The 16,046-nt window shown below is 39.2% G+C and overlaps 1 protein-coding gene across 1 annotated transcript in view; it reads left to right on the top strand.

Moving 5' to 3' along the window:
• Positions 1 to 16,046, top strand: part of HABP4 (hyaluronan binding protein 4) — a 36,603-nt gene that overhangs the window by 3,396 nt on the left and 17,161 nt on the right. Inside the window, exons 2-5 of the mRNA XM_019940426.3 lie at positions 1,856 to 2,018; positions 7,107 to 7,268; positions 7,471 to 7,539; positions 11,764 to 11,847. Coding sequence (XP_019795985.1) covers positions 1,856 to 2,018; positions 7,107 to 7,268; positions 7,471 to 7,539; positions 11,764 to 11,847 — 478 coding nt within the window. The remainder of the gene's footprint in view (positions 1 to 1,855; positions 2,019 to 7,106; positions 7,269 to 7,470; positions 7,540 to 11,763; positions 11,848 to 16,046) is intronic.

The following is a 16,046-nucleotide window of genomic DNA, read 5'->3' as shown; positions in this document are numbered from 1 at the left end:
ATGGCTTTCAACTTATACACAGAAGCTTTGGAAGAAGCTTTAGTATAAAGTATACAGCAAATGTCATTTTAAATTTTGAATGATGAATTCCAAATTTAATTGATACAATTTTTTAAATAACCTTGAAAGCAGAAAGAAAGTGGGAATAAGCTAAGTAATTCTGTAGTTGAGTGGAGATATTTAGTTGTTGTTTTTTTTTTTTAATTACAGGTTATGAATAGGAAATTGGAAACTGTATTAAAGTAACTTTTCATATTGAGGGAAATGTATTGAAAAGTATTGTTACTGTTGATGTTCTTGCTGTTATGTCATGGTCTATTATAGTTTTCAACTTGTTAGATAGTTAACTTTCACAATAACATTTTCTACCTTACATTTTCAATGCCTCTTCCAAATTTGATCTCTCTTAGTAACGTGTATGCGCTCGGATCTGACACTGCATACTCCTGGGCAATTGGACACCAGTGTCAGTCTCTCTTTCTGCAATAAAAGCATAATGCTCTGTTTATGATAACATCTTCCCTATATCCTAAACATGTCACAAGCTCAGACTGGGGCTTCAGGAAGCAAATCAGATTTAAGCATCCTAGTTCATGGGACATTAACTTAAGATTGAACTTAGGTCTGTTGTGCAATATTTCACATTTCAAAAAAATACTTCGTTAGCTAACAAGTAATAAATTGCACAGTTTTGTGTTAGTGGTGTCACGACATGATTTTTGCTTTAAAATGAGATTAGTAACATATTGGAAATATGTTAATGTTTACATGTGCCTAGTTTATAAAGCTTAGATAGAAAATATTAAGTGGGAAAATAGGAGAATACATGTAAACATATATTTCTTAAGAATCACGAGTATCTGCCTAAGTAGAAGAGGAACCCGGTAGTTTAAAAAAATACCCATTAATTCAAGTACATTTAATATTTTTATAGCCATACAATAAATGTGGAGGGTGACATACCAAGAAAAATCTAAAATTTTCTACTAAAATGAAAATTGTACATAATGTTTGGGATGGAGACCTATTAAGTGTATACAAAGAAAAGATAAACACACATTTTTGGAAGATGATTTAAGAAGTAACAAAGTTCTTCACAATATATTCACCAAATATTAGTTGCCTTAAGACATAGACCCTGCTGAAAATTTTTAAAGCGTCAAAACCGAGAGGAGTAAAAAGAGAACAGAGAAGGCTGGAATGCCCCAGCCCCTACCTCCTCAGTGCTGGCCTCTCCATGGACGGGAGATGCCCCTTCAAGTGCTGGCCAGCCCTTGCACGAGTTGGCAAATACCAGCTTGGCCTTGTATTTGAGAAGTGTGATCATAAATGTATAAATCCCATCAAAGACCAGGAAAATCTGTTTTCAAGTGAGAAAGATACAATGGTACAAGCTATTTAAAAATGAAAACTTTATTAGCCAATGAATGATAAACTATAGTTGGGATTCTAAAAATATGTTCTGAAATACAGGGTATTTATCCTTTAATTTTCTGGAAGGAACTTAGCTACCATGTTTTGATAAAGCTGCTGTTGTGAAATGTAGTTGATAATATATCTCCGTTGCTATCACAGAGTCATTGTAAAATATTTGTAATTGTAAGTGAGTTGGTATAGTTTATCTTATCATAATTTCTAGGACATAAGGGATTCAATAGTAATGTCAAAGTTTTATTAAAAGACGACTCTGGGCAGTAGTAGTATCAGCAACCTTTTTTCTTCTCTGAACTTTTCCAAACTTCCCAAATTTTCCTATGGCATTGATTTCTAGAAAAGTAAAATTTAAAAGTACCTGTAATAACGTGCTGCTGCAGACCTTGTGTTCTAGCTCTCCCCTTTGATTCCTCCCTGTCAGGCCAGAAACGAACTTCCAGAAGAGGGGAGCAGCAAGGATGGAGTGAGAGCCGGGGGACAGAGGTGACGCTTGATAGAGCAGAGCGGAGATCCTACAGGGAATATCGACCCTATGAGACGGAGAGGCAGGCAGACTTTACACCTGAGAAGTTTACAGATGAAAGGTAAGTACTGCAGACCTCGGCCTGGAGGGTTGGGGGAACCAGAAGGATTTTCAGAGGACTACTAGCCTTTGCAACCTTTTTGTGGTGCCAGTCGTGGGAATATTTTGCCAATTTAAGTACCAAATCATACTACCTTAGGTAACACGTGAAGCACCTTCCATTTATCTCATAGATGACCTTAAGTCTTGGTTCAGGAAATCATTACACAATGAAAAATGGATTACTTATTGGTAACTATGAAAAGCATTCTTATAACAAACTATATAGGAGTATGCTAAACTGATTAAATTTTCTTTTGAAATTTAGGCCAGAGATATAATTATGTTCTTGATTTAGCAGTACTAATTTGGGCTACTAATGAATTTAAACAAATTCCTAGCCCCATGTCAGGTCAATAGGTTATCATGATGAAATTGGACAAAAAACCTGATAAAATATGTGACACCAGTTTAAGGCTCCCATGCCTTCTCTAGAAAGTGCTCTGACCTGGAAGATGATCTCAGGCTGGTGCAGCCTGACACCCTTCTGAGTAATGTGGCAGCATGTGGGCTATCATGCCCACCTATACACGGGAAGCAGTTCTTAGTGTCTTATGCTTGGCACTAACAAGATGGATGCTTGCTGCCTCAAGTGTTTAATTATTAAACCTGCGTAGCACTGGGTTTAGATTAAAACAAAACAACTTGTGACTCACATTTAAAGGAAAAGAAAGTTAAAAAGGCTAAAAGAGACTAGAATAGTGTACAGTTGAATGTCAAGGGAGCCGTTATTCCCAAAGTCTTTCAACTTCTTGACTACCTATTCCACTACACATTCAAAACAGATGGTATATCTGCCACCATGTTAGAGGATGAGGGCCAGAGAAAGGCTTAATTCTGCTTTTTTTGGGTGATTAGTTCAAATTTGCTATGTAACAGCCGCAGTCTGCTTGCTTACAGAAAGCCTTCTGGATCAGAGCTGCTTATTTTGGGAAGCATTTGTGTATTTTTTTCCTTCACTGCAGGGATTTATTCTGTGGAAATACGGAAATTATAACTCATGTTTCCAGCTTTTTTAGTAGCAAAATTATGAGTTTTTTTAAAAGGATAAGTCTTTATATGTTACCATGAAAAAAACTGCCTATTAAGGGATGCCTATTTTGGATACAGGAAGTTTTAAGAATTATATAAGGAATTCCCATATACCCTCATCCAGATTCTCCAATAACATTTTACCACATTTGCTTTATCATACCCCTCCCTCACTCTCTCCCTCTCTTTCTCCTCTCTCTCTCTCTCTCTCTGTCTCTCTCTCTCTCTCACACACACACACGCACGCACGCACACACACACACACACACACACACACACACACACACCCTCTTTTTTCCTTGGCATTTGAGAGTAAGCTACAGGAATGTCTCTTTATCCCTAAATACTTTAAATATATTTCCTAAACACATGGTACAATTATCAAACTCATTAACATTGATGCAATACTATTATCTAATTCTCTAAATTATATAATCTACAGACTACTCAAATTGCACCAATTGTCCTACTAATATCCTTCTAGCAGAAGAAAAACAATTTTGGTTCAGGATCCAGTCCAGGAATGTGCATTGCATTTAGTCTTCTTTAATTTAAAACAGCTCTTTAGTCTTTCATTTATTTATGGATTTGACATTTTTTAAGAGTATGGACCAGTTATTTTGTAGAAGAGCCCAGAATTTGAGTTTGCCTGCTCAAATTCTTAATACTCACCAACCTATTAAAAAAGAGGATAAGCTACATGTAAAAGAATGAAATTAGAACACTACCTGACACCATACACAAAAGTAAACTCCAAATGGATTAAAGACCTAAATGTAAGACCAGACGCTATAAAACCCTTAGAGGAAAACAGAGGAAAAACACTCTTTGACATAAACCACAGCAAGATCTTTTTTGACCCACCTCCTAGAGTAATGGAAATAAAAACAAAAATAAACAAATGGGACTTAGTTAAACTTAAAAGCTTTTGCACAGCCAAGGAAACCATAAACAAGATGAAAAGACAACCCTCAGAATGGGAGAAAATATTTGCAAATGAAACAACAAAGGATTAATCTCCAAAATATACAAACAGCTCATGGAGCTTAATATCAAAAAAACAAACAATCCAATTAAAAAATGGCTGGAAGACCTAAATAGACATTTCATCAAGGAAGACATACAGATGGCCAAGAGGCACGTGAAAAGATGCTCAACATCACTAATTACTAGAGAAATGCAGATCAAAACTACAATGAGGTATCACCTCATGTGGTCAGAATGGCTATTATCCAAAAATCTAGAAACAATAAATGCTGGAAAAGGTGTGGTGAAAAGGGAACCCTCCTGCACTTTGGCGGGAATGTAAATTGATACCACCACTATGGAAAACAGTATGGAGGATCATTAAAAAACTAAAAATAGAACTACCGAATGACCCAGCAGTCCCACTACTGGGCATATACCCTGAGAAAACCATAATTCAAAAAGAGACATGGGGCTTCCCTGGTGGTGCAGTGGTTGAGAGTCCACCTGCCGATGCAGGGGACACAGGTTCGTGCCCCGGTCCGGGAAGATCCCACATGCCGCGGAGCGGCTGGGCCTGTGAGCCATGGCCTCAGAGCTTGTGCGTCCGGAGCCTGTGCTCCACAACGGGAGAGGCCACACAGTGAGAGGCCCACATACCGCAAAAAAAAAAAAAAGAGACATGTACCACAATGTTCATTGCAGCACTATTTAAGATAGCCAGGACATAGAGGCAACCTAAATGTCCATCGACAGATGAATGGATAAAGAAGATGTGACACATATATACAATGGAATATTACTCAGCCATAAAAAGAAACGAAATTGAGTTATTTGTAGTGAAGTGCATGGACCTAGAGTCTGTCATACAGAGTGAAGTAAGTCAGAAAGAAAAACAAATACCATATTCTAACGCATATATACGGAATCTAAAAAAAAAAAAATGGTACTGACAAACCTAGTTGCAGGACAGGAATAAAGATGTAGACATAGAGAACAGACTTGAGGACATGGGGTGGGAGGGGAAGCTGGGGCGAAGTGAGAGTAGCATTGATATATATACACTACTGAATGTGAAATAGTTAACTAGTGGGAAGCAGCAGCATAGCACAGGGAGATCAGCTCTGTGCTTTGTGATGACCTAGAAGGGTGGGATAGGGAGGGTGGGAGGGAGGCCCAAGCGGGAGGGGATATGGGGCCATATGTTTACATATGGCTGATTCACTTTGGTGTGCAACAGAAACTAACACAGTACTGTGAAGCAATTATACTCCAACAAAGATCTATTAAAAAAAAAAGAATGTATTTTATAAGAAGGGGATTATAAAGAAGCAATTGAGAATATATTTAATTGGGGGTGGGGTAAACCTGTGGGATAAAGAAAAATGATTTAAGGGATTAAAATAGACTAGAACACACAGGGTTATTTTTAGGGTCAGCTTCAGTTACTATTATATTATTAATGAATTCGTTATTTTATCAGTATCTGATCTAGAGTTCATGTAAATTTAGACCCGATTTTGACTATTGGCATTATTTTCCATATAGAGTTTTATGCTTCATTTCTTCTCAGTTTTTAGGTAGACTTCTTTTATAGCGCTGTCCAACTTCCTGGTTAAGAACTTACAGTTACTTTTCATTTGTCATTGTTTTAGAACTCTGCTTTAGATATTTACTGTAATGTGGAATCAGATTCTACAACAGTCTCTATTTATAATTTTGGTTTTGGTCCGGGGAGGTGGGAGACAGAAAAGCCAGCTTGGAGAATTGATTTAGGATGATGTTTCTTGAAAGAGACTGGCATAAAGTTAATGATTGGCGCTTCTGTATTTCTTTATCTTTTTGAGTAAGGAGAACTGTGAGTTTTGTATCTTTTTATCGGTGATGGTATAGTAGCTTTTTAATGTAACATTTTCAGCCTGTTTCAGTAGACTGGAACACACCTCTAGTTCTGGTGTTTGAGCCACTAATGTCACTAGATTTCAATAAGTAATTTGTTGCTTTAAATGTTTTTAAAAGCCTTGACAAATTAAAAAATATAATTTCTTATTAAACTAGGATTTAACAATGAAAAAGATGAGGCCCTTCCTGCAGAAGCTTTGAGTCTGGTGGAGGAGAGACAAGTCCTCATAAAAAGTGACAGTGACCAGATGGTAGCAGAGAATGGATGTGAGGCGAAGCGGGCGGTCAGGCCCTGGATCCAGTGGGTGTGGCAGGGAAAGAGTGAGAAAAGGGAGTTTCTTGGCTTGGACACTTCCATGTTGTGAGTTAGGGACCGTAGTAGGAGCAAGGGGTCAGTGTTGGTCATGTATCTTCAGGGCCATGGGGTGACATAGGGGGATGTCCAGGAAGTAACTGGCTTTGTGGCCTGAAATCAGAGAGACCCCCAAATGAGAGACACAGGGTCACGTGAAGGGGCCATGTAGCATTAGCATAGGGACGAGGACGATGTGTACAGGAGGTAGGGAGTCAGGAATGCTGGTGCTCTTAAGGACAAATGTGTAGGTATCCAGAAGATGGGATATTCAAGACATGTTCCATGAAAAAGGCAAGGTGTAGAACCTTTCCCTATATGTGACTCTGCAGTGTCTGCCTTTGAGAAGTGGAATTGTGTGGCCAAGAAGCAAGAGGAGTACCTTGTGAATGTTTGGGTATTACCTGTGTCAAAAATCATTTTATGAGGATGAGCAGGGAAAGAGAAGCCAGAAAGGGCAGAGAAAATTAGTGGTTGGCAGTGTCAAATGATGCATAAGGGTCAGATGACCTAGAGACAAAAGTTGCTATTGGATTTAACAACAAAGACGTCATCTTCAGCTATCTTCCTCATCTGTGGGCACTAGTTGTAATTAAATGACTGTACGTGAAGGGCTCAGAACAGTGCTAGAGATAGTATGTGCTCAGTAAATTTAACTATTAATTTTTTTATTCAAGATACACGATTCTTTCCAATATACTGTAGCCGTAATGTCCTTCTAGAATTTTTTTTTAATCAAAAAAAGCGTTAGCTCTTTAATCCAATTCACCGCTTTTTATTATACTCATCTCTTCCAAGACCAGTTGACAGGTTTGATCGAGAAAGACCACTGAGAGGACGTGGATGCCCAAGAGGGGGCATGCGAAGCAGAGGCAGAGGTGGTCCTGGGAACAGAGCTTTTGACGGTTTTGACCAGAGAGGGAAACGAGAATTTGAGAGATACAGTGGGAATGATAAAATGTAAGTTTCATTGTAAATGCTATTCTCCCTTTAAGATCTTGGTGTGAATCTGTTGTGTTTTAATGTTTAGTTGACTTTATATTAGTATGCAGTTATTCCTAAGGGAGCTGATCCTGGGACAGTTTTTATGATCAGCTTTTCTGATTTGGAGATTGACTGGACACCAGCTTCCAGTTTAAGGGAATATTCTTTCGTTTTCTAGAGCAATCAGGACTGAAGACAACATGGGTGGATATGGAGTTCGCACCTGGGGATCAGGTAAAGATACCAGGTATGGTGCAAATGTGTACCTTCTGTGAACCTACAATTAAGTGGAAATATCTGGATCTTTATTTGCCTGTCTTGAAAATTATGTCCTCTGTGTTACGCTTGCCATGTCTTTATACTTGTGTGCTTTACGTAGCGATTGAATTTAGGCTTTTATTTCATGAGATAACTTTTTAAAACAGTTTTGCTATGTTGTGGTTAGATTTGAAACTGCTTTCAAAATTCTTTTATCTTATTTTAGCCAAGCAAATTGTATATTTGCTGACACCCCAAGCACACGGCGCTGTATATTTGCGTATGCCTCAGAATGCTTTTTAAATTCCTGGATATTCTGTACTTTATTTTTCTGTGACCTTCCAAAGGTTTTGTATACACTGCATCTTTTTTTTTAAAAATAAGTTTATTTATTTATTTATTTTTGGCTGCTTTGGGTCTTCGTTGCTGCGCGCAGGCTTTTTCTAGTTGTGGCGAGTGGGGGCTACTCTTTGTTGCAGTGCACGGGCTTTTCATTGTGGCTTCTCTTGTTGCGAAGCATGGGCTCTAGGTGCACGGGCTTCAGTAGTTGTGGCACACGGGCTCAGTAGTTATGGCTCGTGGGCTCTAGAGTGCAGGCTCAGTAGTTGTGGCGCATGGGCTTTGTTGCTTCGCAGCATGTGGGATCTTCCCGGACTAGGGATCAAACCCGTGTCCCCTGCATTGGCAGGCGGATTCTTAACCACTGCGCCACCAAGGAAGTCCCTGCCTCTTGATTTTATAAAATCATTTGCAGATCAAAGCTCAATGACAAGTTTCACCTGAGGTTCAAATTTGACATTTCTCAGGCTTTATGATATCTCAGATCTGTGCCAGTTTTGCTACTTAGGGGAGGTACTTGGTTCTGCTATTTCTGTCATTTCAGGGCTGCAGGGAAGTACGAGGAATGGGTTGCGACAGGATTTGTTGCAGGGAAGACTTTACACAAGTTTGAAGGCTTGAGGGGATCCAGACTTCCACTTTTTTTTCTTTTGAAGAATATAAGCTCTTTACATAAACTTATTTTTCTTAAATTTTTATCCTTAAAAACAAATGTACAGGGCTTCCCTGGTGGTGGTGCAGTGGTTGAGAGTCCGCCTGCCGATGCAGGGGACACGGGTTCGTGCCCCGGTCTGGGAAGATCCCACATGCCGCGGAGCGGCTGGGCCCGTGAGCCATGGCCACTGAGCCTGCGTGTCCGGAGCCTGTGCTTCACAACGGGAGAGGCCACAACAGTGAGAGGCCCGCGTAACGCAAAACAAACAAACAAAAAAACAAATGTAGAAAATAAGATCAAATCTAAGATTAAATTTACTACCATTGCACATCTGCGTTGTCTTTGAAAAGAAACTTGTTGAATGTTTGTCAATCTAGGGTTCTATAGAATCTCAAATACAGACCTTTTCATTTTGTTTTATTTTACTGTAATAGTATATTTTTAAAAAGTAATACAGGCACTTTCTGCATCATCTGATTTACTAGCTTATTTAATACTACCACCCCATTTCAGTTTGCATTTGAGTTTAAAATCATTTTGGCTCCAAGTGTTTACTTACTCTAAGAGGTAATTATTGACCTTGGAACATGAAGAAGTGACCACATGTGCTTCTGGCAGATGGTATGTCCCAATGTTAAAATGAAACGTGCCCCATGGCACTCATTTTGGATTGTTTTGTGAGTTATAAAGTCAAAGCTCTTAGGTGGTAATAATGTGTAATTGAAAGTTTTTTTGTAGAATAAGACTTTAATTTCTTATTTAATACATTGAGATTTTGATTTGCCACCATGGTATAGTGCAGCTGAGTTATGATTAATGAGAAAACAGCAGAGGTGAGCCTAACAATAGTGATGTGTTCGTGGCTGACAAGGGCGAGTGCTGCACCATGCATTGGAGGTGTGAGGGTTTTGCTGTAGTTTAGTATTCCTGTTTGAAGACATTGACAGTATAACTAGATCTAAGGGCAAGATGCTTTCAAAATGGTGTGACTGAGCCATTTCCATTGTTACTGGTTTTCTTCAAGAGTTTGACTGTTAGTACCTGTGCTGAAAATAGAATTTTCTCCATTTGTAATAATTTTAAAAGTGTAATATCAGATATTATTTTCTTGTTCCTAACTGGGATAGACACCCACAAATGCAGTTTTTAATAATACTGCCTTCCAACTTTTATTGTAAAGAGCCAAGACAGTTTTATGTAGTAATCAAGCAACACTGGATTAAATCTGTTCACTGTCATAGATTTGGTTAAGTATGAAGTCTGATTGAATTTGAACTAGTTAACAAAGCCTTGAGGTTTTTAAAATTGTTTTGTAACCATACTTGTGCAAACAGGCATTTTCTACGTTAGTATAACTGAAGTCAAAATATAGACATGGGCCCTGGAGCTTTATCTTTCTTCTAATAAATCCAACATTGGTGATTTACTTTCAACAAAATAATAAAATTTGCCAAAATAAATTGGTGCTAATCTTGAGACTTACTTGTTTTGTAGTTTTCATCATATGCTTCTATAAGCTATGGTTCTCTTGAGCTATAAGCACAAAATTAGTTTTATGTTTATTCATAAAATAATTTAGGTCAATACAGGAGGGAGGTCTGTGATTTTTCTTCTAAATTGATTGACAGGTTTAAGAATTGCTAGTCTCTTTGTTTTGTATTCTGCTTCTTTTTTCTTCCCCTATATTGTTATAGCCCTTTTATGATTTTTAATTGTTGAAAGCTATGAACTGTCAGTTCATATTTGTTTTGTATTCTGCTTCTTTTTTCTTCCCCTATATCGTTATAGCCCTTTTATGATTTTTAATTGTTGAAAGCTATGAACTGTCAGTGAATCCATGTTTTTATCCCCTTGGTTTATGACATGGCCAAGGGAATAAAGAGAAAGTTGGAGTAATACAGCACTGCCACTGCTGCTAGACTCCTAGATGCTAAAAACTCCCATGACCCACGAGGGTCATGCTGACGTGTAGAGGCTGCTTTTGTTAAAGGACTTCTGCCAGGCAGAGCAGCAGGGATGTCCTTCCAAACAGGGAGAACATTTGATTTAGGACCTTTTTTAAAAGTAAAAATTATTTATTCAAATTTTGTGTTGGAAAACTGAGTTTTTTAAAAAGTTGATAACAATGGCTTTGAGTTGAGAATTAAAATACTTTTAATGTAAAAACTCTATTCTTTCATTATAGTTCAATTTCTGTTTATTTATTTTTTAAATTTATTTATTTATTTTTTGCGATACGCGGGCCTCTCACTGTTGTGGCCTCTCCCGTTGCGGAGCACAGGCTCCTGACACGCAGGCTCAGTGGCCATGGCTCACGGGCCCAGCCGCTCCGCGGCATGTGGGATCTTCCCGGACCAGGCACGAACCCGTGTCCCCTGCATCGGCAGGTGGACTCTCAACCACTGCGCCACCAGGGAAGCCCAATTTATGTTTATTTAAAAAAAAACTAATTTTATGAAGATTTTTCCTGAACTGGGGATGAAAAAGTGCTGGGTTCTGAATGTACAGTGTAAAATATTTCTATTATATTGACCAATTTTAGCATTTTCCTGAGAATGAAATTTCTTTTGCTGGTACTTTTTTAAAAGTAATGTTCAGATAGGATTAATATCAACATAAAAGATTTAAGATTATGTATTTAAAATTCAAAGTGTTTTTCACTGTGCTGTAATTTCTAATCTGTAGATTATGTATTTAGATGTGATGGTATGTAAATTGATGTTTCAAAGCCTTATTTTTCTGGTATGGTTATCACCAGCTTGTTTGTAATCCTACACATTCCTTTTTGTGGAATGTTTCCACTTTCTTGCCATTTTCTAAAGTTTGCAATGGCATATTCTTATCTATTTTAAGTCATTTAACACAGGTTGAAAATTTTTATGGCCCCTGTTAATATTTGGAATTTCCTAGTATAATAAGAGTTTGAATAATTGTTCTGGTCCTTTACAATCTGTTTTTAATTTTAGGCCATTCATGGAAACTTGTATTTCTCAAAGTACTTTTCACACTTTTGAAATAATTTATATGGATTAGCAATTAAGAGCATTTTTCTTCCTCTTTTTTATTTTGATGTGGATTACCTGTATGTACATGTTAATTCCTTGAGGGATGTTTACTTAAGAAAAAGGACATTGAAATGTGTTTTTTTCTGTCTTGAATATGTAAGGGCATTGATGTAAACAGATTTGTGTGACTAGAGTGGTTCTTGCTGCTTTGCAGTGACATGGACCCGACTGCCCCCATGGAAGAGACCACAGTGGTGGAGGAGTCCCTGGGCCCCCTGGAGGAGGAATCGCCAGCCAAGTGGGTATTTCATTCATTTTCCCCATTGGGTTGTTGGTCTTTTTCTTAAAGATTTATAAGAGGTCTTCATAGAAGAGGAAGCTCAGCCTTTCGTCATATCACAGAGGGTTATCTTCTTAACATGTTAATGAATAATCAAACTAATTAATAGTTCAAATCATCTAATGAATGATTATTAATGATAATTAATGGGTTGCATTCAAGTATTCTGTCCTGTGCCTACAACTTGTTTTCCATCAGCAGCCTGTACTGTGACTAGTCTCTCTTTCCTCAGGACCCCTATCTTTTGTCCCTTTATTCTCTCCCGGTCCCTCCTTCCTCTTTTCTTCATGGAGCTTAGTTCCCTGGTCCATCTGTAGCACCCTTGCCAAGGCTTTAAACTCCCTTGCCCCTTGGGTCTATGAGTACCTTGCTAGCAAATGCACCCACCTCCTGGACAACCGGTAGCCATCTGCCTCCTTTCTGAGCACTGCATCCACAGGCTGAGCACTGCAAGATACTCAGCAGGGCTGATGGGAACCCCTGTAAATTCCCCATCACCACATTCTGAAATGAGCCCTCAACACTGCCCAGCAATGCCCATTTCTTGGATTCGCTCTTTCCCCCCCCACCCATTACAATCACTGGTTCAGTCCTTCTTGTCCCTTCAGAGCCCTGACATTGCCCCCCACTTTCCCCTTCTTCCATCCTTCTGACACCCACACCTCCTCTTTCATTTTCTGGGTACAACTTGGCCTCCTTTGTCACAGAGAAATTACACTACTCTCAAAGGTGCAAACCTGCCTACACCTGCCTCCTGGGCTTCTTCCCTTGTGGTAAAATAGAGGCCCCATCCCTCCACCAGCCTCTCCAGTGTTTGGATCCCATTTCCTACTGACTTCAGAGAAATCTCACTATCAGTTAGCTCCTTCATTTTTAGGCATACTCACTTCCTTCCTCCCAGCTCTGGTCTTCTTATCAACATTTTATCTGCGCTCAATCTCTCCTGTTAAAAGCCTCTCGTTGCCCCTACATTCACATTCAGCTGCCTTTTTCAGGGTTATGTGCATTCTTTCTTCATTTCCTCCCCTTCACTTCATCCTCACTTCACTTCAGGTCTGGCTTTGTCCTCATTGCCCTTCTGAAACAGTCACCACATGTCTCCAGACCTAACAGATGTTTCGGTCTGCATCTTCCTTGACCTCTCAGAACATTTGACTTTACAGGCATACCTCAGAGATATTGTGGGTTTGATTCCAGACCACCTCAATAAAGCGAATATCACAATAAAGTGAATCACATGATTTTTTTGGTTTCCCAGTACATATAAAAGTTATGTTTAGACTGTACTGTAGTCTATTAAGTGTGCAATAGCATTATGTCTAAAAAAAGCAGTATACATACCTTAATTTAAAAATACTTTATGGCTAAAGACACTAACCTTTTTAACATATTTATCATCTCAGCCTTCAATGAGTCATAATCTTCTTGCTGGTGGAGGGTCTTGCCTTGATGATGACTGCTGACTGATGAGGGTGGTGGTTGCTAAAGGTTGGGGTGACTGTGCAGTTTCTTAAAATAAAGACAGCAATGAAGTTTGCCATATTGACTGACTCTTCCTTTCATTTGAACACTGAGAGGCCATTATAGGGTTATTAACTGGCCTAATGTCAATACTGTTGTGTCTCAGGGAATAGGGAGGCCCCAGAAGAGGGACAGAGATGGGAAGGCCAGTTAGTGGAGCAGTCAGAACACATACAACATTTATTGATTATGTTCACTGTCTTATGTGGGTGCAGTTAGTGGCACCCCAAAACAATTACAATAGTAACATCTTTGTATCATTGGTCACAGATCACCATGACAAATATAATAATAATGAAAAAGTTTGAAATATTTCGAGAATTACCAAAATGTGACACAGAGACGTCAAGTGAGCAAATGCTGTTGGGAAAATGGTGCTGCTAGACTTGCCCAACGCAGGGCTGCCACAGATATTCAATATGTTAAAAAGGCAGAATCTGTGAAGTGCAATACGACAAGGTATGCCTGTGTTGATTTCCTCTTAACCACAACCTCCCATTGGTTTCTGCATTCTTCTGGCTTGCTTTCTGCTGCTCAGTTCCTCCTTTGCAGACTCATCCTTGTCTTTCTGCTCTTTTAAAATGTTGAGTTCTTCAGGGCTCTGCCTTAGGTCCTCTTCTCTGTGTCTAGTGTCTCTTTATAGGGTCTCATGCACTCCTGCAGCTTGAATTATCATTTATCCCCTGACTCCAGAATATATACCTCTGGCTCCAACCTTCAACATGGACTCCAGGCCCATGTGTCCATCTGCCTCCTAGACACCTCCCCGTGGGCATCCCAAATGCACCTCATGCTCAGTGTGGCCAGGACTGAGGTCCACAAGCCCCCACCCTCATTAGGTGTTTCTGTTTTGCGGAACAGCATCGCCATTCATCCAGTTGCACAAACCAGAAACCTAGGAGTCATTCTTGAGATTTCCTTCTTCTTGACCCACTGTCTCCTCAAAATCCGATCTGTCACCATGCCCTGAGGATTTGTACTCTTTTATATCTGCCATCTCCACTCACCATCATAGTCTCTGCTACTGCTATCTGCTCTCTCACCAGAGCTCCTAATGGGGTTCCTTGCATTCTCACATTCTACCAACCCACCCGTTTCACACCAAAGTGGCTTTCACACTGCCATTCTGATCATCGTGCCCCCACCCCTCGAGTAAGACCCTCCCCCCAGTGGCTTTCTGTCCTTTTTCTGTCCCTTGCCCTGACCTGCACAGTCCTGCATGGTCTGGCCCATGAAGAGCCCTCAAGTTCAACCACTCCTGTGCCTTCTCCAGGTTCACCATGTGGCCCTTATTTCATGTCCCCAAGCACCTTTCTCCAGCTCCTATGCCACACCTGCCAAAGAGCTTTTGCAAGTGCTGTATTCTTGTGTTTCTGTACCTCTCCTCCACACTCCCTTCACCCTTCACCTATTTATTTAACTCTTACTCATCCTTCAGCTGAGAAGAGGCAATGCTTAAGAGCAGAGACTCTGAGCCAGTGTTCTGGGTTCAAATCCCAGCTCTTCCATTTACTAGTTTGGCTAAGTTATTTAATCTTTCTGTGCCTCAGTTCTCTTCATCTGTAAAATGGGGATAATAATAACACCTACATCAGAAGGCTGTTATAAGGATTGGTTGGGTGTGCGTGTGTTTCATGTAGAGTGGGGCCTGGCATGTAGTTAGCGCTGTATAAATACCTACTATTATTATTGTTACTTATTACAGGAGTAAAGTGCTACGATTGATGATTGTGAAAGCTGTTACTTTACTATTCAAAACAACTAAGTAATGTATTTAATTAAAGAAATAGATTAATATGAACATTTAGACAGTAAGTTAACTAAGAAAATAGATCAACAGTGTATATGAATGTTAAGAAGTGAGTTAACTAGATACCTTCAGGAAAAATTGGATCCTTTTTGAGCCAGTAAACCATTTATCCAAATTCAGGTAATATAAAGCAGAATAATAGAGAGTAAATTATAGCATAATTATAATCTTTGGAATTGATTGAGGTACTCTAGCATTCATAATATTAGACAAAATAATTCTTTCAATTAATCAGTTATTTTGAAAGACAAAATAATACTTGATGATTTCGTTGGCCATCTCATTGTCTGCAGTATCCTAGTGGAGCTAGTCAGCAAATCTCTCTCCCTCTGCTGAACATGCTGAACAGTGAGCATCCAGTTAAAATTGCAGGAGCTGCAGTGCACCGCAGCTGCAGTCTAGCCAACCGCACTGAGAAGTTCTTGTTTCTGCACTGCCTTGTCACATTTTAAAATTATTACTCACATTTCTAGTAATACAATTACAGTTTTTTATAATTTCAAAATTAGGCTTGTATATGCATTCCAGGACGGAGATGCCCTCTGATCTTGGCTTTGTCGGGATATTGATCTAACACCCAAGCTTTCGGCGTTCAGCCAGGATGCATATTTAGTGCAACTCTTGGTTTAGAACTTCTTGGTAGGTGAATTTAATGTACCCTTGCTTATTTTCAAACCTGCAACCCAAAGTACATACATTTTCCTCAAATTGGACACATTTTGTCGACAGTTACATGTGCTATGCCCTTCCTTCTTCGTTTCATTACAGAAGTATTACATGTTTCTTATCACGTGGTGTTCTAATGTCCAAGAATACCTGTGACCAT

Source organism: Tursiops truncatus, chromosome 6, assembly GCF_011762595.2.
Source record: "Tursiops truncatus isolate mTurTru1 chromosome 6, mTurTru1.mat.Y, whole genome shotgun sequence".
Taxonomy (NCBI): domain Eukaryota; kingdom Metazoa; phylum Chordata; class Mammalia; order Artiodactyla; family Delphinidae; genus Tursiops; species Tursiops truncatus.
The sequence above is the reverse complement of the archived record's forward strand: the minus strand, read 5'-3'. Positions and strand labels throughout refer to the sequence as shown.